The sequence below is a fragment of the Paramisgurnus dabryanus genome, chromosome 20 (genome assembly GCF_030506205.2).
Source record: "Paramisgurnus dabryanus chromosome 20, PD_genome_1.1, whole genome shotgun sequence".
NCBI classification, from domain to species: domain Eukaryota; kingdom Metazoa; phylum Chordata; class Actinopteri; order Cypriniformes; family Cobitidae; genus Paramisgurnus; species Paramisgurnus dabryanus.
Window position 1 is genome coordinate 8,278,710 of NC_133356.1, and position 24,174 is coordinate 8,302,883.

At 36.7% G+C, this 24,174-nt stretch overlaps 1 protein-coding gene across 4 annotated transcripts in view; it reads left to right on the plus strand.

Annotated features, from left to right (window-relative positions):
- LOC135786699 (signal induced proliferation associated 1 like 2) overlaps window positions 1–24,174 on the plus strand; it is a 166,050-nt gene that overhangs the window by 122,468 nt on the left and 19,408 nt on the right. For 2 of the 4 annotated variants that reach the window (XM_065296212.1, XM_065296213.1), the window contains exons 15-18: window positions 974–1,120; window positions 4,890–4,943; window positions 10,896–11,043; window positions 23,573–23,792. In XM_065296212.1, the coding sequence (XP_065152284.1) occupies window positions 974–1,120; window positions 4,890–4,943; window positions 10,896–11,043; window positions 23,573–23,792 (569 nt within the window). The remainder of the gene's footprint in view (window positions 1–973; window positions 1,121–4,889; window positions 4,944–10,895; window positions 11,044–23,572; window positions 23,793–24,174) is intronic. The other 2 variants (XM_065296214.1, XM_065296215.1) reach the window with 2 other exon arrangements.

Genomic DNA, 24,174 nt, shown 5'->3' on the forward strand with positions numbered 1-24,174 from the left:
AATAAATCCAGTGATCTCTGACTAAACACAGTATGGCATTATAGATTAACCTACCAGATAAAATTAAAGGAATGTTAAAAGCATAGAAATGTGCACTTTATAATCTGCTATCAGTTATTGTTAATGAATATGCACATATTCTTTCAATTACAAAAATAAACCAAACACACATCCAGCTGTGTAAATAGTTTGTAGGGCTGGATGTTTCGCCCTCAGCTTTTTGATAAAAGGACCACTGCTTGCATTTTTTTTATTTGTGAAAGTCAGCAGACCTTGTTGGGTAAACTGATCGCCTCACTGGTTCTGGTGCAGGACACTGCTTGGAAACATGGGATGGTCTCCCACCATTGACATGCGGCCCATTGTGAGAATTTAACATTTTACAGATGAGAAAATTGCTTTATTTGTTTTGGTGGATGCATATTCTAGTGGTTGATGTCCAGGAGGATTGTGCAATTCAAAGGACATTTCAGTACAACATAAGGGAAGAGCATTGTGTATACCATTTAAATGTTGAAATGCGTTATTTTCCATCCACACTGTGATCTATGCTGTTTTTCATGCCAGGAAAATCATAAGTAGACATGCTTGCAAGTTATGAATACAGACAGAGAAGTTTCTAAGAAATCCTTGAGTTCATTTTGAGACTGACAGGCATCGTCTTGTAGAAAGGTCAGGGTCCTGCTTCGGGCGCGTTGTCTCTTCTCGTATATGTGTGTTTTTTTGGAGTGCATGTTTGACGGCATCTTTCAGATGCCCAACAGAATGCCAACATACTGTACAATTCACCCGCTGTCCTTACAGAAAATAAAGATCAGAACCCAGGCATATTGAAACACATTTGTATTTTCTCCTTTCATCTGACTTCTACTGTCATGCCAAAATGAAACTGTTTAAAGGTCTGTCAGACAGTTTGATGATTAGATATCATGTTACTTTATCTCATGTGTGCTGCTGGTTGGCATCACTGCAGTCCGTTGCCGCACAGCTCCAAGTTCACATCCTCTCCGGAGAGATCCAGAGCCTACAGTAGCCATGAGCCACTGCCCGGCACCGAGACCCACAAACGGGCCGACAACAGACCCATCACGGATGAACCCCCAAATCTGTCCGAGTGTGGGTGAGTGTGTGCTGGTGATGTGTGTGCAATGATGATACTTTACCCGCCTGCACTGTATGAGCACTTATTACAGGTTTGTTTTATGGTGTGATTTAGGCTACGTTTACACGTGGGCGGCTATTTTCATAAACGGACATTTCAGCATCTCCAGATTCAAAAATAATATCGTGCACACATGTCAGTTGTCAGAAAAGTGTTCAATTACACGTACCCGTGCATATATGCCGTCAAGAGAAGCCCAATATCCACTTTGGCCGGAGTTTTTAGAAATAATCGGTTTCAGAGGCAAAATGTCTCTGTTTTTCAAAATAACCTTGTACGTGTAAACTTAGCCTTACTCTTGGCCATTGCGGCACACACAACAGACCTCAAAGTCTCCAGAGAATGTAAACCAGTGGTCTCCAACATGGTGCCCGTGGCACCAGGTTGCCCACACAGAGTCTGTGAGGTGCCCACCAAAGCACATTCTATTAATAGTCTCAATTGTAATATTTATTTATTACATATCTTTTAAACAATGTTACAACATTTTAAACAATGATAAAACATATCAACAAGTAAAATAAAAACGTTTTAAGTAGACTATATCAAAAAGCAGCCCTCCAGATTGTTTTATCCATTTCCAACAAAAAGGTTGGAAACCCCTGATGTAAACCTTAAAATAAATCTACTTTTAAAGAGGCTATGTTTTAATTTTTTAAATGTTGGTGGTTAGGTTGAGCCTTCGATTGAATCTTGTCCTTAAGCTTGTGCCACCGTGACTCGTTAAGTTTAAGAGACTCTTTATTCTTAGCTGGATTTAGCCACAGGCTGAGGTTTCTCACCTCTTTTATCCAGTTAGTCTGCCCTCTGGCACAGTGATCAAACAGTTCCCGTTTTCAAGGACAAAACCCATCTCCATTAGGTTACAGTGAATCATTCCTCTATCGATCTGAGAATCACTGAAGCCTGCTTTTAGCTCAATGAGCCAAATCTAGATTTGATGGAAATTGGCAGTTTCTTTCTAAATCAGCTCTGCGAATTTGCTAATGTAATATACTTGGCATGTGTCTCTTTTCATTATTGATGTGTTGAGCGATGTTTATTCCTTGTGGACTGAGCTATGTCTTTGTGCTGATTTTATTAAACTGCATTACAATAAATCGGGGAGTGGAAGACGTTACTCTCTCTTTAGTGAACGAATTGTCCGGACATTCTTTGATGACCCAGTTTTGTGGATTACATTTTGTAGTACTTGGAAGGCGAGAGCTGTCTCGATATTCCTCAATATAATTGTACCTGAAACTACACTTTTTTTAAAGGTATAGTTCATTGAAAAATTCAAATTTTGTTATCATTTACTCACCCTCAAGATGTTACAAACCTGTATAAATGTCTTTGTTTTGCTTAAAACAAATAAGGATATGAAGAGTTTGGTTCCAAAATGCTATAAACGCCATTTGAAAAAAATAGGTGCCGCCAAAATCAATTGGCAATTCTTCATTTTACGCAGAAGCCGTGTTATTTTGTCAGCTTTGTCCTCCTTTTCTGCAGAATGCAATAAATTCGATCAACCAATCACAGCAAACCATTCCACACATTGTAAACAATAATGGCGGTGCATTGAATGCACACGGAATCCTAGTTTTCCTCATCTACTTTGTACTTCTTGATCAAAAAACAAACAAAAACAAAATAAAACTTTTGATGGCATTGATAAACCTGTGGTGGTTTTCTGTGGCGGGAAGGAAACGTAAGCCATCAAAATCGAATAATTTACGTGAGAGGCACGTGAGAGAAATGCCGGCTGTTGCTTGTTCTCACACGATAGCATCAACTTCTGTCATGATAACACATTGACCCCAGGGTATCTTATGAAAAACTTTACATTATTTTATGCAAAGTCAACGAAAATCGAGCAGGACCAAAACATTTTACAGCTGGTCGTTGTCAAAAAAAAGTTTAGCAACGACGTCCCAAGGATGACAGCAGCGATGACAATGTTTTTAATATGACAAAGTAAGTGTTTTGATTAATGCCATTAATGTTTATTTTTTAATAATGTGTATACCACTAGTCAACTAAATGAATAAAACATGGCAAAGATTAATGCACATTTATATTTTAATTCAATATTTTTTTATGTTTTTATAACCTAAATATGCTATGTGAACGTTTCTAACAGATAATAGTGGTTTTCATCTTGTCACTTTCTTGATAAAGAAAACAAATTTTTACCCAAATTAGTCAAAATGGATTTATTGGGTTCTGGAACCAAACTCTTCATATTTTGAAGAATTTTAATAACCCAATAACTGATTTGGGGCACCATTCACTTCCATAGTATTATTTCTCCTACTATGCAAGTCAGTGTTGCCACAAATCTGTTAACGGTTATTAAAATTTTTCAAAATAAATACATTTTTGATGAGTTAAACAAAAATATTTACACGGGGTGGTAACATCTTGAGGGTCAGTATATAACATTTTCATTTTTTATGAACTATTCCTTAACCCTGGGTTCACACCAGACGCGTTTAAGGCATCATATTTGGGTCTACATTTGCCACTTGAACATTTTGAGTGTATTGGTTTTATTTGCGCGTGAAAGACACGTGTGAAATTCTAGTCATCGAGACATACACGCAGAAATTCGAAAAGTTACAATTTTTCAACTCGCGCGTTTCCCGCGGCAAAGCTCAATTCGCTCCATTCGCGCAAACTAGACGTACTAAACCCCTCATTCACACCGCGAGTCATCAACACGTCTTTACAAAGACTTAACATTGAAATCACTTGCGCTTGTCGCCTCCACCGCGGCTGGTCTGAATGCAGCGTTAACTCTTTTCGGACCATTGACGAGTTATCTCGTCAATTAAGAGAAAACGCTTCCCTGCCAAAGACGAGTTTTTTCGCAATCCACATTTCTGCTATTTTGACTATACAGTAGGTGACATAACTTATAAAACCCTATTGCATATACAGATCCAAAAGCAGTAAATACTCTGTGTATGTTTTGATCATCGTTCTGAATCTAATCTCTAACAAAAGTCCTGTACAAAAATGCATTTATGCTTTTTGTTTAAAATATGAACTTACCCATATTTGAGAGGTGATAAAAAGAACAAATAAAATAGGATAAAAGCGAAGGTCTGTTCTTTCATTTAATATATTGTATGTTTATATATATAAACAGAAAAAATCTGGAAGGCATTAAACTTTTGTGAAAATCATAAAAAATGGTGTTGCTGTCTGGCAACCTTTTAAAAAAATTCTGTCGGGGAAACATCGCTAACATCGCTTTTTACTCCCCCGCAACACTGCTGTGTCTATCAGGAGACTCTGATCTAGTTTACATTAGTTAACTGTGACTGACAGATGACTTTAGCATTTATGATAAACAGACTGATATGTCTGCTTTTCTATGTTCATGCGAGTCTGTATGGTGTGTGCGTGTAAAGTAAACACTCCACAAGTCCGGCTCTCCGCTAATCTGCTTTGGTTGTTTAAAACCGTACCTCTTAAATGCTATGATTGATGGTGTGGTGCGGCTGTTTTTCCCCAAATGTTATGAAAGAAACCTTGTAATGCAGTTAGCTTCTCCATTCTGCGCTTTTTTCCACTTCGGCCTTTATTTCGTGTTATGTAACGCTGCCTCTAGACAAATCATCCAGTATCACTCGCAGTTATTGCTCCAGCTAATGAAGCTTTTTTCTGTCTGCATTACTTTGTAAACCAGCTGCTAACTTTGTTCTTCTCTCTTTCTTTTACCTTTGGTTTCTTCTCTCAGTGGTGCTGAAGGCTTGTTATCTTTTCTTCTAACAGCTTTAGCTGAACGCTCCAGGTATACACACATGTAACCCCACTGTGTTTGTGTTTACGCTGTTAGTAAACTTTCCCCTTTGAGCTCTGTGTCCCTTTTCACTCCAGTTTAATTTTCCCCACTCTTCTTCACTGGCCCTCCACCATCACCTTCAGTTTTTGATATACACCGGGGGTGTCAAACTCAAGGCCTTACAAATGAAGCTTACAAATTATTTTATTGTTATTATATTTTTTCTTTTTTGTAGGGCATTTCCTGCATTGATTTTTTTTTGCGGCCGTTTGTCTCGCTAAAGTCTTTTTTGATAATTTAATGTAATTAAGGAGTGATAATGTTGTACACATTCACCAGCAGAAGTCAATGGGTAAGCAAGTGTGTTAACATCAATGAGGAGTGTGTTGTTCTTTGCTGCAACTCAATGCATAATGAAAGTGTATTTCACCATTAAGATTTCTGTAAATGTCACTTTCTCACAGTATGAATTAACTTACAACAAAAGTACAAAATTTAGGGAAGTCACGCCACTAGGTGATCATGTTTCCAACGCCTCCATGCAGTTATTTTAGTCATGTAAGACTAAAGTCTATTTGAATTAGGGCTGTCACTTTTGTGAAAAAATCATTTTCGATTTTTAATATATAAGTGTTCATTGAATCGATTGTAAAATCGATTTTCCATGTCTAAAAAAGACGTTTCCATTTTCAACGCCAAATAACAGACAAATGTAAAGAGAGCGCCTGAAACGCACAAGTCAGCAATATTTCTTATTCATTGTCATTAAGTTTCGTGCAGAATAAAAAACAGCAACAGTAGTGCAACATTCTCTAAAAAAATATGCAGAGTGGACTGCTGCCATAAATGAAAAACATTACTGCAGGCTTCAACCGGCTGCTTTTATGATTTAGGCAATTCAAAAATTATTTTAAATAATGATTCGATCCATTTCAAACAACTGTTCAAAAATGAAACTTTAAATAGACTTACTTGAAGTTGAGAACATGCTGTGTGTTTTTTTATTAAACGTAACCGACACTTAGGCGGCACTAGGCAGGCATAATGAAATGCGCAAAAAGAATAGGGCCATTACAAATTATTGGTCAGGAAAACAAGTCGATCAACATTTTAGGGGTCAAGAGCAGAGCGTTTTTCATTCACTATATGTCCATCTGTTGAGAAGACGCACTCCGACCGCACTGATGTCCCAGGGAAACTCGGGTACTTCGTTGCCAGCTGCGTATTTCGTACTGCCAATCTTCCATCACAAAAGCGGGTTGCTGTCAGCTCGCAAGGGTGGCTCCTTGTCATAACTCCTTCATCTCCTGTAAGGTCACAATTTCGACGCTCTCTCGTGTTGCACAGGTTTATTGACGTTGTCCTCCATTTTCTTTGCAAAACACTAGATGCAGCGATTGAAAGCGTGAAACTATAGGTGCGTAAAATTGCTGGGTATTTTCTGTCTAGCTTTCGCACACCTACTGCACTTTCGGAATTATTTATTTTCTTTTTCTGGTTGTTTGTGAGTTTTGTTACATCTATATTTTTAACTGTTTAATTCTTTTAAAATTAATAGTCTACATATTTGGTTAAAATCGATTGCCTATTTTCGTTTTCGAAACTTTTTTTGGTTGGTCCGATCGATTGTGCAATCGATTTTCGAACGAAAAGTGACAGCCCTAATTTGAATGAGCAAAAACAGATCTAAATCTCTAAAATCATGTGCTAAAATCACAAATTATAAAACAGGCAGTTCTGGTTCTTCATTCTGATTGGTTGAAACGCGTTCTAAGCCGTGAAAAAATACACCGGTAACCAGACGGTTCAGACCACATTACATAAGTATCACTGCGCCACTATTGCTGCGTACTGATTTATGAAAATAAACACCACAGTCTTTAATCATACTTTTATTTTTTCTACACTTGCACAATTAATGGCAGTATACAGATAAATGTCAATAAATATTGTTGAGTCATCTCGTCGATAAAGAGAAAACGTTGTCTGAGGAGTTTATAACTCAAGTTCACACGTCCACTATTATCCACTGGGTGGCAATCTTACCCAACTTAAACACTCACGCATTCACTCAACACTGAAAACACAGCGTGTAAGTTTTGATGGCTTTGAATCTGATCTCTTACATAAGTTCTACACAAAAATGGAATTATCTCCGCTTTTAGCTAAAAAATTTGAGAGGTGATAAGAGAACAAATGAAGGTAGGATGAAACGTTTTTTTTTGTTCGTTTTTGTTTGAAAGCGGATGGTCTGTTCTTTCATTTGATATTTTATGTTTATTTAAAGAAGAAAATTTTTCTGCAAGGCATTAAACTAAAACTGGGTGGCAACTTAAAAAAAAAAAAACGCTGACGGGGAAAGAGTTCAGCATGCTTCCAAGCATATTTGATCATCACTTCAACAGTTTCACGATATAAATGTTAATGTATAAATTAGATGAATGTTGATTTATAAAATAAACACCACAGTCTTAAATCATATTTTCATTGTGTCTTTGCTGTGTCTGTGTTGGTTGGGAACTGCGCTCCGTTTCAGTCACACTTGATTCTGAGGAACTACTTTGTTTGGCGGAAGAGTAATATTTGTACTAATATAATTACAACTTATTTGTGTTTTATTTTATGAAATCCCGCTAACGTTATGCATATGAAGTAACCGTTTTATAAACGCAATAAACCCCTCGAAGCAGTGGGGTTACAGTGCATTTTAAAACAGCTAAGGGGGTTTTAGGCACTCCGCTTCGCTTCGTAACAACGCCCCTTAGCTGTTATAAAATGCACTGGTAACCCACTGCTTCTTGGGGTTTATTGCTTTATTAAACAACGTATTTCTGACCAACAATTAATTATACCTGGCATCAATTTTAATAAAATATTTTGTTCTTTAAAGAAAACACTGCCGACTATGTTCTTACCTCAACTTAGACGAACTTTGTACAATGCGTCAGGAATGTGTTAACATTTGGCCTAGCTCCATTAATTCCTTAGGATCCAAACAGGGATGAATTTAGAAGCCACCAAACACTTCCATGTATTCCCTATTAAAAGACTGTTACGTGAGTAGTTACACGAGTAAAGATGGTGGCACAAAACAAATGTGGCGATTTTTTTTTAAGCGTATAAAAATGAGAATTATATTGTATGGCGGAAGAGCACTTAAGTCTGCAGAACTTTGACCTTAGGCGCAGTAATATTAACGGAAATTTAAACGAGGGGGTAATTCTCAAAAGTGATGATGTTACTGTAAAAATTGCCACCATACTTACTCATGTAACAGTCTTTAAATAGGGAAAACATGAAAGTGTTTGGTGGCTTCTAAATTCATCCCTGTTTGGATCCTAAGGAATGAATGGGGCTAGGCTAAATGCTAACACATTCACGACGTGCTGTAAAAAGATTAAGTGCACGCATTGAAACAAGATAGGTATGTATTAATTTGTTTAAGTTAAGGTAAGAACATGGTAAAATATTGAAAAACGGTAGTGTTTTCCTTTAAGCTAAAATTGTGCTAACACCTTTTATTGATGTCGCTTCAGCTACTGCCCATTTTGCATGACTCTGTACAGAGCCCCTTCCTCAGTCTTAATCCATTAATTAGTGTTTTTATAACTTAAAGATAGGGCTGCAACTAATTATGATTTTCATAATTGAATAACCAGCCGATTAATTTTCCTGAATAATTGACTAATCAGATTAAAAACAACGAAAAATCAACTCAATTAGATTTTCACGTTTATACCCTAAATCAGGATATTCATGTGTAGAAGTGTACTTTTAAAAGTGCAAAAGCCACACATTGAGTTCTTTTTGATTTCCCGAGCCGCCACATTGAGCGTTGCATTGTCCCCTATTCATAGTAATAGCAGCGCTGAAATCCAGTATTGCACACTTAAAAGTCAAGAAAATTAGCTACAAAAAAACAGGTTTTCAGGCACACAAGGGTGTAAGCCATCAAATCAAACACCTTAAACGGATATACCAATATACACCAGGTCATTCTGGTTATTGATCCAGCTTTGACTACGAAAGTCTTGATCAATACACACATCACGTTTGACTAAGTGAATTATAGATTTTTAAATAAAGACTTTAAAACATGTGCAAGGTTAAGGTGTGTTGAATACATCATCTATGACATGCTGCTGTTGTTTTTTGGTTTTATATCATATATTTATAATTTAAATTTGATTTACTTTACATGACCTCTGTAAATGTGATCTGTTGCTTGCGGTTACTTTCAGATGATGGTGGTATTAAACGGAGGACCATTCTCCTTCTAGAGATCATTTATTAGCCTAAAAATTTGGATGGGTTTGTTTTCTCAAACAAGAAACTGTCAGTTTTCAATTATTACTATATTATATACTTAAAGTAGTAAACACGACTATATAAATGACATTTAATGACATAAACTTTTAATTTTATTTTCATGGATTTTAACTGGTGTTGTCCCGTGAACAGGACACCTGAGTTTACTTAATATTTTGTATGTAAATTATAATATATCATGACAAAAGTTTGGGCACCCCAGGCAAATTAAATATGGCTGATCCAAACACCTAAATATTTATAAATGAAAATCATGGAAATAGGCTTTATCCCCAGCTGCACTACTTCCTGAACTTCAGCCAGCTCCTTGTTTTCTGTCTTCCATTATTGGACAAACTGATTAATCCAGGTGTGCCTGACCTCAGTAGTCACAACAACAATAATCCGACACATCTGGATTAATCAATTTGTCCAATAATGGCAGACAGGATACAAGGAGCTGGCTGAAGTTCAGGAAGTAGTGCAGCTGGGCATAAAGCCTACTGTCAGGGGTGCCCAAAGTTTTGCATACGGCTGTATATATTGTTGGAAAGGTCTAAAAATGTAGTTTTTATTTTTCAAAACATTTCAGCAGTTATAATAATGCAGTGACAGTAATTTATTAATTTGTGACAAAAGTATGCAGCAAACCATTGACACCTAGTGGCCGTTATTGGTAAAACCACTAAAAGTGTAACAAACCTCAATTTTTTGTGATAATTTTATGTATAAAATACATACTTTATTGCATTTTTTATTTATTACAATAAATGTAAACTGCTATAAAAAATTCTTTATTTGATATTTTCACCTCCAGACACTTACATAAAAAGCTTTAGTTTGAGTTTTTTGTAAAGAAAGATGTTTTCCGGAAGGTTCGTGAAATCTTATTGCTGGTTCAGATTGAGCTGTCAGCTGATTTTTTTGTGTTTGTGTGTGTTTGTGTGTGTGTGTGCTGCTATCTGACAGTCGTCTTTAACACCCTGCCCGTGTCACCCAAACACTACACACTTACAGCACAGCCAATCGCAGACAGAGAATTGTCAAGGTCACATCGGCCGGATCTCTCAGCACATCCATCCGCCTCACCCTCCACTGCTCCCCGTTCTCCTGTTTGTTACTGATGTGTTATAAACACACAAAACTCCCCGTGTGAAGTGTCGGTGTGAAGCGTTAGTGTTGGCTCTTCTGTGTGACACTGTGATTGACCTTTCACATTCACATCTTCTGATATCTTCATAGGTTCTTCATGTTAAACTGATTTGGTGCTCCAGTTTGCACTCTTGTGGCGTCTGCAGCTAAATGACAAAATGTAGACTGCTCACTGTCTCAACGAGATTATTGTAGTGTTTTCTTAATGTTATTTCTTTTATATTTTGATGAACCTGATTGAAACTTTAATAAATTTATGTGAAAGCTCTCCAAGAGGACTCAGTATTGTGGAGCTTTAAATGTGATAGCTCTGTATCATTCAATCGTTGTCTAATACTGTCTGTCCCCTACAAACCAGACAGATGCACGTTCCCAGCATGAAAAAATAACCCTTATACCAGTAATGATCTTATTCCTCAACCTCAGGACTTACCTCTCAACTCATATTTAAAATATAATTTATAATATGTGTTTGACTCTGTCTCTGTGTGTTCCCATTAGGCAGCTGTATGCGGCGGAGGGTGCGTGCCGACTACAGGACAAGGGAAGGGACAAACTTAAGGAAGGAGGTCTTAAGCCCAGTGTGTCTAAAGATGAATTTCTGAAGATGATGCCTGAAAGCCCGACTGCAGAGAGCAGCCACAGGAAGGTACAATTTGTGCTATGTACATGTAAACATTAAGATTGAATAGGTTTATATTACTGTATACTTTTTATGATAATGTTCACGTCATTCAAACTATATGTGTACTCTGCTAAGTGGTTGGCTTGGTATAGGCCCAAGTTTTGTGATTGTTGCCATGTTTTTCTACTATACTAAGATAATACTATGATAATGAATGCAGTGTGGCATTTTAAAGGGAATCCTGTTTTGCAAAATCTACTTTTACAAGTAGTTTTGACATAGATGTGTGTTGGCAGTGTGTGGACACAACCACCCTACATTTAAAAAAATACTTTTTTTTAATCACCAGTACACCAAAGCAGTCTCATTAGACATGCCGTTTTGATTTTCTTATTAATGTGACGTCACACTGATAATGTCCTGCCCACAGCCACTGACTGACCTGCATTACCATAGTTTATGCCCTCAGCAAGTTTTACGCTGTCCACCATATCTCAATAGTTTAATATTATTGTCTCAGACTGTATATATATATATATATTAGGGATGCACCGAATCCAGGATTCGGATTCGGATTCGGCCGAATACTGGGCTTTTTGACGGGGTTCGTATTCGGCCGAATCCTAGATTTTTTTTCCACCGAACCGAACCCTAGGCTTGCGCTACGCAGGTCGACGTCACGCGGTCGTTGATTACACACATCGGGTGCTGACGTGGAGATGAGCTTTTTCTTTCGGTGAGCCTTAGGGGCTGGACACACCAAAACTTTAAAACACGGCTGAAAACGCCTTGAGGACGCCAAATTCCAGCTGTTTTTCAGCCGAGCGCTTGGTAGCTGTGATGCTTCAGCTGTGAGCCGGTTGGTTGCTGTGGTAATCTCCCGCCCCTCCTCCACTGTAATTGGACGGCCGTGTGAAACCTGACATTGACGAGCGGAGCTTCTCACTCAAAGTTAAATATAGTTTTCAGCGCGGAGCTGCTTGCTTATTGTAAAAACGAGCGTGTCGCAACGCATCGCTTTCATTATGCATAGGCTTATGGTAATTGTCAAAATAGTTTTTCCAACTTGTCATCCTGGCATAATGTACAGTTAAAATTAAATAAAATGAAAAATACACTGCTGTGGACGTTGTTTACTTCATTAATGTGTTTTACTGTGTTAATGGAATAAGGATGCGAGTAGGATTCGGTATTCGGTTTCGGATTATATTAATAAATTATTATTATTATTATTATTTATTATTTATTATTATATAAGTAAGCACAGATTTCAGAATTATCATCCCCATAACAGATAAATGTCACAACCCTAACGCTATTTTACCTTGAAAATAAAATAAAACAAGTGTTTTTTAAGAGCCAAGGGTTTTTTCTAAAACGTTTATTTCCTCATCTAAAATGGCAAACACCTGCATAGACTGATATTTTCTGATGTCTGAAAAATATTGGAAATAAATAATATTTTTTAATAAAATAACATTCTTTAATTGATTTTTTTTATAAAAATAACATTCTTTAATAAAACATTTTTAATAAAAAAATTCTTTAAAGAAATATTTTTATTTCTGACCGAAAATGTCAACAATTCATAACGCTGGAGTTACTCTTATGCTGCATTTACACCAACCGCGGTAGAGGCGTGGAGCGCGAGTGATTTCAATGTTATGTCAATGTGAAGAGGCGTTGACGCGCGTCAGGAGATCCCGCGGTGCGGAAGAGGCGTTCGGCGCTGTGCGGAAGAGGTGTTCGGCGCTGCGCGGAAGACGCGTTTCCGCCTCATTCGCGCGTGAAGCTCGCGCGAAAGGCGCTAATTGAGCGTTGTGCATTTTGCGGTCCACGCGAACTTGCGGCTGACACCCGAGTTGAAAAATTTTAACTTTGGCGGAATTTCGCGCCGCGTTAACCAATCAGAAGCCTGCCTGCTGCTGTGGTGGCAGCCCCGCCCGGAGTCACTCACTCTTGATATTGTCCATGCGCAGTCACCCAGAGCTATACGACACAAGTTCTTATTTCTATAGAGACAGGAATAAAAAGGACCTCGCTTGGAAGAGTGTCAGTAACGACTTTGGGCAACCTTGTAAGTTGTAATACACACTTTACTTTTGAGTCACGTTACGTTTATCGACCCGCGCCGTTTATTTTCCCCCTATAGTAAGGTTACCAAATACAAACTGGTAACTCTCTCAATAAATGCACAATCAACATCAGTCATCTTGCAAACAGACAACCGCATAGCACTTGCCCCTCCCACAAGAAGCGGAGTTTGTCTCTGACGCGCATCAAATGCTTGCTTTTTCCACGCGTCTACTCCGCTCTACACGCGCAAATGCATCCAAATTGTTCAAGCGGCAAACCACGCGCGGTAGACGCGATTTTGACGCCCAAAACGCGTTTGGTGTAAACTCAGCATTAGAAAGGATGTGTTAACTTGTCACATCTTCTTGTGTTAAGCTTTTAACACATTATGTGTAATTTTAACACATTATGTGTCATTTTGTGTTGATTTTGTGTTAAAATTAAACACAAGTTGTGTTAAAAGTAACACAAAATGTGTTGTTCCAATAATAATTTAACACATCCGTTCTAAAGTGGGTCGCACACCAGCCGCGCAGCGCCGTTCTAAAAAAATTCCAACACATTGTTTTCTATGTGTATACGCACACCGGCGCCGACAGGTGGCGCGTGTCCGCTGCGCCCAGCTTTGACTCAGGAAGTTCAAATCCCTGTCATGCCACAGAGCGCCACTCACATAGTTTAACATTAAATAACATTATATTTGTCCCAAATCAGTAACGATTAACATTGGCTGCTAACGTATATTGTGCATTTTGAAGTAGACGCTATCTGACTAAGCTCATGCTATTTAATGTGCACTTCCGGTTTACGATACCTCCCGAGTTGTCCTAGACGCGACGCTGCGCTGAGCTGCGCGTCCGGTGTGCGACCCCCTTAAGAGTGCATAACGCTGGAGTTGCTTACTTTTAAATTTCACAAACCTTATAAATTTGCATAACATTTTTATAAGTAAATAGCTTTTCTGCTCACATTGATTCATTTTATAGTAAAATGGGTTAGTTCAGGGTAGATATACATAGTTTTCGTTTTTTTTTTTTTTTTGGAGGGGGGCAGCATTACTAAGACTGTGTGTTCCCTACAAAGGGCTCTAGTGAAAGATAACAGTATGAAACGAATAAACCTTAAACAAACATGTGTGGCTTATCATTCAGAGCACCCACACAAACATGAATCTCAGCGTCGGACAGATCCTTTTTCCATAATCAGATTTATGGGTGCTCTCTGGGTTTGTGTTCCTTTCATGTCATGGATTAGGAAGTTATTGGTGCTGTGTCTGTTTTTGAAGCCCCTCTGCTCCTGCGGTCCATCCTAATTGCATTTTGAGTTCCCTCGATTCCTCTCGCAGTCTGTTATCTAGCAGGAAAGGCTGTGGTAGATACACAATGGCCTATTTTTAGTCCCTGTGTCATGCTGCTGTGCCCTCCAAGGCAAACAGGTCATGGTGCTCGTACAGGGAGGTGAGAAGTAGAAAACAACACTGTGTGCTTTTAACCGTCCCAACCCGCCGAGATGACAGCTTGATATCTTACACATTACAGCACCGTGGGCTCTTCCTGATCTTAAACTCAGTCTGTTTTGACACCAAGATGCAGTTTTGTAACATCTTTGTTATGGGGGGAACAGTCAGAGTTTATCCTGCTTTGGCTTTCAAGAGGTTTTCCTGCAGAGATCATGCTGTCACTTTCATTTTTGACTTCCTGATTCTGAAATAGACTTCAGTGATGTTTTTATCTAAGTAAAGTTTGTTATTTATTATTCTTTTTTAATCACCAAAGGAATTTAACAGTTTTGCACTTTTATCCAAAGCGACTCACAGTGCATTACAATATTTTATCTTTACATGTGTTCCCTGCACTGTCAGAAATCAAGGTACAAAATTTTACCTTTTCTGTCACTGGGGCTGTACCCTAAGTTTCCGTTTGGTACATGAATAAAAACAGAATACAATTTTGGTAGATTACCTTTAGGACCTACATTGTAAGAAAAAAGTCAAAATATGTACCCTAGCTGTCAGTGGGGCAGCACCCTTTAACTCTTTCCCCGCCATTAAGAGAAAACGCTTCCCCGCCAATGACGAGATTTTCCGTCTTTCCGCAATACCGCTATTATCCACCAGGTGGCGCCCTTCCGCAACTTTTTAAAACCGGAAGTATTGCCCTATGGCAAGCGGCTGCATGTCCGTGTCTGTTTTAAAGATCGCTCTGAATGGGATCTCTATGAAAAATCCGTCATAAAAATGGAATTATCTCTGCTTTTTGCTCAAAATATGGTGTTTTTGCAAAAACCTACCCATATTCAAAAGCTGATTGCAAAAGAACCACTAAAGGTAGGATGAAACGGTTTTCTTTGTTTGAAAGCAGAGGGTCTGTTCTTTCATTTGGTATATTGTATGTTTATATATTTAAAGAAGAACATTTTCTGGAAGGCATTAAACTTTGGTGAAAATCATGAAAAACGCTGGCGCTGGCTGGCAACTTTTTTTAAAAATGCTGGCGGTGAAAGAGTTAAGAAGGTAATTGCATGGTCCATTAGATACAGATATGCAAATATTTAGTACCAATATGTACCTTTGAAATACTAATATGTATTTTTGAGGTACTAATAAGCTTTCTTTGGTCCCAGCATGTACCTCTGAAATGAAATCCTTAGGTGCAAACCTGTACTTTTTGAAAGGGTACAGCCACAGCGACAGAAAAGGTACAGTTTTGTACCTTTATTTCTGAGAGTGTGGGATCGAACCCACAAACTTTTATTCTGCTAATGCAATGTTCATAAGATACTAATGCTTTGTTGTCTTATATAAGTTTAATTAGTTGAGATGTTTTTTATTTGTCCATGACAGATTTTGCTACTCCGTTACCTCACTTGTGCCATTGAAGATGATTTAATTTAAATGCCACACTGCAAAAAAATGATTTTCAAGAAAAAATGTTCTTAGTATTTTTGTCTTGTTTTCAGTAAAGATATCTAAAAATTCTTAAATAAATATGCTTTTTCTTGATGAGAAAAATGACCCAAGAAAACAAGTCTAATTTTTATACCAAAAATATAAATTTTAGGTGATTTTTTTTGCCTACCCCATTGGCAGATTTTTTTGCTTGTTTTATGCACAAAATCACTTAAATTTTATATTTGTGGTCTAAAAACTAGACTTATTTTCTTGGGGCATTTTGCTCATCAAGAAAAAGCATCTTAATTTAAGAATCTTTAGATATTTTACTAAAAAAAGACAAAAATACAAAAAAAAATATTTCTTGAAAATCATTTTTTTGCAGTGTGTACACTGCAAAAAATGACTTTTTAACTAAGTATTTTTGTCTTGTTTTCAGTAGAAATATCAAAAAATTCTTAAATCAAGATCTATTTTCTTGATAAACAAAAAAAGAAAGAAAAAAGAAAACTAATTTTTAGATTTTTTTTCTCACCCCATTGGCAGATATTTTTGCTTGTTTTAAGTTTTTAAATTTACTTAAATTGTATATTTTTTTGTCTACACTGCAAAAAATGATTTTCAAGAAAACATTTCTTAGTATTTTTGTCTTGTTTTCAGTAAAAATATCTAAAAATTCTTAAATATGCTTTTTCTTGATGAGCATGAGAAAATAAGTCTTGTTTTTAGACAAAAAAAATCAAATTTAAGTGATTTTGTGCATAAAACAAGGAAAAAAATCTGCCAATTTTTCTTGAACTTTTCTTGAATTTAGTGTTTAAGAAAAATGTTCAAGATTTTTTTGCTTACCCCATTGGCAGATTTTTTTGCTTGTTTTATGCACAAAATCACTTAAATTTGATATTTTTGGACTAAAAACTATATTTTCTTGGGTTGTTTTGCTCATCAAGAAAAAGCATCTTAATTTTAGAATTTTTAGATATTTTTACTGAAAACAAGATAAAAATACTAAGACATTTTTTTCTTGAACATAATTTTTTGCTGTGTATAAACTAGACTTATTTTCCAAGGTCATTTGCTCATCAAGAAAATACATCTTAATTTAAGAATTTATAGATATTTTTACTGTAAACAAGACAAAAATACTAAGTAAGAAAGTCATTTTTTCCAATGTAATAGAAAACATTGTCATCTGGTTTTCTTCTCCGAATATAGAAATTCCTGCTGCTCGTCTGTTGTTTTAATACACGCTGTAGTGAAGTCCATCACAGACAGACATACATTTAGAATTTACAAAGGTTGCAGAAAATAGTTATTATTCAAAAATATTTTAAATAAATGTTGTCCCTGGAGTCTTTATTATAGTGCAAGGTAACCATAGTGGAAACGTGGTCTGTTTTATTTGTTAGTGTACAGAGGGTCAGTTCCTGTAATATGCAAAGTCAAATTGTGCTGAATATATTTGTAATTTATTCCTAAGTAATGTTTGCCTTATTTTCAGGTGTGTAAGGCATTTTAGTACTAAAGTATTACAAAACATTGACATTTGATAAAGCCTTTTATATATCCGGATCTATTTTTTCCGTGCAATTTTCTTTTGGGGGTGTTTTGATACAAGAGGTTCAGACAGGATCTAGTTTTATAAAGTTGTGTGGAAGATGAAATAAAGAAAAAATCTTATGAAAATGTGATGTTCTTCTGACAGTAAAAGAGATTTGAGGAACGTAATGGGATTTGAGCGAGATTTTAGTTTATAGGAAATGAAAACAGAAGGCGGGTGTGGAGCCCTGCAGGCTTTTTGCTTTGTTGAATCCGGTGAGCCGTGGTGTCTGTGTTCCCGCCTCCGATTGTAATTCAGCAAACTGACATTTTCGATCAAGCGTTAAGTAGTGAAAGACGTATTGTGTGCTATAAATAAAACCAGCAGGATCGAATGACTCTGTTTGGGAGCAAATCAGCCTAGTCTGGCCTTTAAACATTTTGGAGTTTATCTAAATAATTGTAGTATCATTTTGACACAATTTCATTTTTGTAGGTTCATGAGGAAATCTTAACTTGTGACATCTTAAAGATATTTTGATACATCGCTGCCTATGTGAAGCTTTCTGAATGTGTCAATTATGAATTCATAAGGGTTAGGGTGCTTGCTTTAAAAGTTAACTGCCCAAGTCATTAAGGAAGTTTTACGTCAAAGCTACTGTCTGACTTTGACCCTGGTACGTATGATGTACAGGCCCCGGGGCCCTGGTGACCCCTCTTGAATCCAGCTGACTAAATATGGCTCCGCTTTACACAAGCGGAAGAGACGCGATATACTCAAGTCGTTCCTCAATAGTGCACAGCTGCTGATAAAGACCAGGCCTTATTTATAGCATCCTGCTATTTAACAACATAAGACTGTGGATTTTCCATTCATTCAATCCAATACAAACCTCCTGTCCCTGTCCACATCCTGCCGAGAGAGATAGCAGAGAATAGCAGGGCTGTTTTAAGTCTCAGATCTGTGTGTACAGCAATACTATTGGCAAATCTTCACTGCATGCATCCTTATTAGATACCGCTGTTTTGACCGGCTTCTCACTGCGTATCAAATACACAATAAATCAGTTCGGTTAAAGATTTTCTCCTGTACAGCAGTCAGGTCTGTCTCAAAAGTACACACACAGGCCTCATTTCTGATGTTGTCAACTCTACTGATGATGTGACCCCTGGACCACAAAACATTGAGATTGGGATCATCTGAAAGCCGAATAAATAGGCTTTCCATTGTTGTATGGTTTGTTAGGATAGGACAATATCCACTTACAAAAATGTTTTGATATAGGAAATTTAGGAAGAAATTATAATAAAATATCTTTATTGAACATTATCTTAATATTCTAATGATTTTTGGCATAAAAGAAAATCGATAATTTTGACACATGCAATGTGTTTTTGGCTTTTGCCACAAATGTACTTAAGTGGTCCAGGCTAGGGTCACATATAAGCTTTGCCAAATGTCCTAATGGTGGGTGTGACAGAAGATTTTGGCAAAACTATTGGCAGTCGTGACTTCAGTCAGGCAGCATACATTTTTATTATCTTCCATATTTGATATTTTCTGGTATTTACCCTGTTTTCTACTTAAGCCACACTGCACTTTTCTTTCTATTGACTTAATTTATACATGAAAATGCATCAGACCAGAAACCCAAACTTGTGCGAAAAGTTTGCATTTCGCTGCGTTGAGTTCAAGCTGGGTGAATTTCGACCTGAGAATTCGTATAACGTAAAGACGTATAACCACAAGTTAACCTTTCTCTACTGAAAAGTAAAGTCGGAATCGGAAAAATTCCTATTTTCGCAGCAACATCAAAAAATATTTTAATGTGTGAGTTTCGCTTTAAATCTGCTTAATCCCAGCGTAACGACATTCAGAATTCAGAAGTTGGCAGAATCCATTAAACGCCACAATGATGAATTGGGATATTGGCCGAATTTTTAGCCTTTTTCCTTTTTTAGAAAGGACCGTGAAGAGAGACTAGAGTTTTTATTGTTGTAGTGGAGATTTTTGCATGTACTTAGAGGGTTTTGCAGCAAAAGACAGTCAAATTTGTTAAATACCAATGAAATGCCCAAAGTGAGATTTGTGAAAATAGGACATTGTAATCAGTTTTAACTTACTAAAATTATGTAATTTAATGTAAAATTAGTAATGCATTACAATATAAAGTTACTCCCCAAAAAAGTAACTAATTGCGTTACTTAGTTACTTTTCATGGAAAGTAATGCTTATGTTACTTTTAAGTTACTTTTGCGTTACTTTTTCTTACTTGGCTAAGGCTTGATCTCTTTCAGGCCTTGCAGGTGTTTTTATGATCGCAAAAATGTTAAGCTCTGGCCTGCCATCTCCGTTTCTGACACAAACTGTTCCTGCTCAGGTGCACTTTAGTCAGTGCATAATTCTACGTTAATATGTTCAGTTTAATTCAGTGCATTATTTTCTTTTTAAATTGATTTAATTTAATTGAAAGGTATCTCGCATTACTTTTAAATAAAAGTAACTCAAATGTTACATTACTCGTTACTTCAGAAAAGTAATATTATTACATAATGCGGGTTACTTGTAATGCATTATCCCCAACACTGATTGTAATCACTGACTAGTGTTGGGGAAGTTACTTTAAAAAAGTAGTGTTTGCTCGTTACTCGTTACTTTTTTAAAAAGTAATCCATTACTTTACTTAGTTACCGCCTTTGGAAAGTAACTTTTTACGTTACTCGTTACTTTTACGTTACTTTTATGTTGCCTGTATTTTGAAAATATTTTGGAAACACACACAAACACACGAACACATACACACAATACCCTGTTACTCAGGCATTTGATCTTGACATTGTTAAAATCTTGTCTTTTTTACATGTTTTAACACTGTACATTTAACTTAAAATATTTAATTGTGTACAAGAAAACAGCTCTTATTAATGAATTATTAGTAGCATGTTGTAGTGTATCGGGAGATTGTGCTCATTGTTAAATAGCTTTGTGGCTATACTGCACTGGAGCGGCAGTTTAAAATATAAACCCAGAATTCAGCGAACGTCAAGAACAAGAAAAAAACAATAAGGCAAAGACGCGGGATTTAAATTACGTTACACGGACCATGTATAAATTTCAATGTTTTTGGACAGAAAAACCCAACTTTGTCTGGTATTAATAAGCTGCACATTGGAGTGCTGGCTGCTCCCCGCGGTGCTGAAGACGCCTGATGGCACATATACACAGATATCTACGTGCAATCTATTGGAAAGTGGAGGAGTCATTAGTTGGGTTAGTAAAATAACGAAATTACAGCTTTTAAATAGAAGAAAAAAAGTTTTTTGTAAAGAGATATATTTTTTTAAGTTTAAAAGTGCAGAACTCTTATCAAGGGGAAGAAAGCTATACTTTTCCCCTTACGTGCAACCTATCGGAAAGCCCAGATAAGTTAGTTGGGTTAGTAAAATAATGAAATTATAGATTTAAGTACAAAATAGTATTTCTATAAAGAGAAATATTGAAATAAAAAGTGCAGAACTCTTCTAAAGTGGAAGTAATAAAGTAAAATAACGAATAATAATTATATAATAACGAATAATAGTTTCCAATAGGTTGCACGTAAATATCTGTGCTGCCACCAGTACTCCGTCCGAGCGCGTCTTCAGCACCGCGGCCAGCACTCCAATGCGCAGCTTATTAATACCAAACAAAGTGAACAAGTTGGTATTTCTGTGCAGAAACATTGAAATATAAACATGGTCTGTGTAACATTATGTAAATTCCACGTCTCTGTCTGATTGTTGTTTCCGTTTTCTTGTTCTTGACGTTCGCTGAATTCTGGGTTTATATTTTAAACTGCCGCTTCAGTGCAGTATAGCCACAGAGCTATTTAACAAGCACGATCTTCTGAGATACTATGCTAAGATACAATTAATACAAAACGAAATTCACTTCAAACGGAGTGGGTAGACATGATTTTGACCACTTTATTAAGTTTGTTTTCGTAGAAACCTTTGTCTAAAGTGAATTTCGTTTTGTATTAATTGTATCTTAATTTCAATCAATGTTTTATCAACCAATTGCTTGAATTTAATAAATAAGAAATAAATAAAAGAAAACGATTTAGTTTTATATTTATGTTTAAAAAATTTATTTCATTTAAACATAAATATGAAGCTGAATCGTTTTCTTTAATTTATTTCTTATTAGAGATCGACCGATATATCTGTTTTCCGATATTTTCCCCGATATTTGAGCATTTTCCGATGATCGGATATCTGTTTTGTAATATCGGATTGACCGATAAACAAGAAAATTGCGCGCTGGACGCATCTGAGGAGAGGAGCTCAAAGTAGCAGCAGCGTGCACAGCAAATATGACGGCGGAGTGACGCGACTTTATTAAAAGGACTTTGAGTATACTTACTTTGCATATGAGGCATTTATAGCACAGCTTATTTGTGCATTAATGTATGTTATGTTAAATAAGTTGATATATTAAAAGCAATGTATGCAGCTTGTCTAAGAATAGAGACGAACTCACAGAGTCACGCTGGCTGATCCATCAAATCCGGTCCCAATAACGACGTAGCTTTGCATGAATAAAACAGCCATGAATTAATGCTTTGTGGAATTAAAAACGCTAAATTAAATTCGTTTTTCTGTTATTTATGCTTATCATTAGCATCGTAAAATCACGTTCATATTGCTGATCACTTACCGGAGGCTAAAGCACATCTACCACTTTTAACAAGATTTACCCTATTAACATTTACCAGATAAACATTATTTTGCTAAAATATCTAAATAAATGTCTGTGGATATTAATTAATTATTTATTACCTCCGCAAGCGGTCACAGTTTAATACAGTTAATGCGCGAGTAAATGCATAGATAAACAGCGCTGTCTACAGCCATTTCATAAGCTAAAACAACTAAATATTAATTATTCTGAAATCAAATAATGTTACCAGTTAAGAAATTTGATGATATATAAGCCGTTTTGTTTGTTTCTTTCCTGAATGTAGTATTCCAGTCAGTGATATTATTTGTAAAATCTCTTTGCTAACTACTGGTTGGATTGCTGAAGGCTCAGGTTGCTGGTCAAAACAATGATATTATATCCCAAAAAAAGCACTTAATCCACCTGTTTTACTCTATAAACTATGTATAACAAGCAGCCAACTCCGCTATACTTTTCTCTCTCTCCCGCTCTGTTACCTGAAAACCGCAGCGCGAACTTTGGATCAGTCCATTTCTGACGAAATGATAGGGGTGTTTGGAATAGTCCATGTATTGGGAATATAGTTTCTACATTATTCATTAAATTAATATTATTCTTCACTCTTTCAGACCCCTCTATTTATGACTTTGTATGCAAAGAGGGAGTGATTGTGATGATGATTATTATTATAAGGGTTTGTTCAGTTCAGTAGTGTAGTAATTATTATGTCAAAAACAGAAGTATAACAGTAAATAAAAATCGGTTCAGCATATCGGTTATCGGGCACATAAGCCTCCAAATATTTGTTATCGGCATCGGTTTGAAAAAATGAGTATCGGTCGATCTCTATTTCTTATTTATTAAAATCAGGCAATTGGTTGATAAAACATTGATTAAAATTAAGATGCCTCCATCCCTCAAAAGTTAGCGTCAGCTGCTTCTTGCTTGCCATGATTTCTTTGCAGACTGATACGAGCCTCTGTCATGTGTGTGGACCTTGTGACTATTGCGCAAACGCGCAGATGGCAGTGTTGCTGTCAAATCTAACCAAAAGTAACGTTGCGCTGAATTGGAAAATGAACTACGTTACGTTACCAAATTTTCAGTAGTAACGCGTTACACTACTTTTTTCTCAAAAAAGTAGTTACGTTACTTTAACGCTTTACTTTATAACGCGTTACACACAACACTGCTGACTAATAACCCTTTCATTGCCATTAAAGTGAAATGACCTAAACAGAGATTTGGTGAAACTAAATAAACATTAATTGTGTGTAATAATACTGTGCTATATAAAGCTTTGCTCTCTTTGTCTCAGTTAAGTGTTGATGTGTCTCTTCTGCTAGGCATCGACAGCGGGCAGCTTATCACCACGCCGTTCCCTGTATCGGACTCTATCTGACGAAAGCGTGTGCAGCAATAGGAAGGGGTCGTCGTACGCCAGCTCACGTAGCTCCATGCTGGATCAGGCCGTGCCTAATGACATCCTTTTCAGCAGTACTCCACCTTACCATAGTACACTACCTCCCCGCATGAGCCTCAGTCAACACACATCCAACCTTAGAAGTGAGTATGATACACAGTGCACCACAGCAAATCTGCCTTATTTCCTTCACTTGCGACAGGTCAAAATTAATCTGAGTAAGCGAGCAATACAAAAGAAATGTTGATTTTTAACTAAACATTTTTTATTCAATAATAAAATAAAGCATGTATATAGATCATGTATATAGCTTTGTTTGTGTAGAGTTTCAACAGAGCTATGTGTACTGTGCATGCAAAATGCAAACGTCATAGATGAAATGTGTTTCAAAGGCACATTGAAATCTACTTACCGGGACAACAAATACTCCTACTAGACCGCAGCTCATAGCAAGGACACACTGAGACAGACTGTTACTTATGGCAGAAGTCATTGTGGTTTATACAGATGCCAGACACAGTGTGC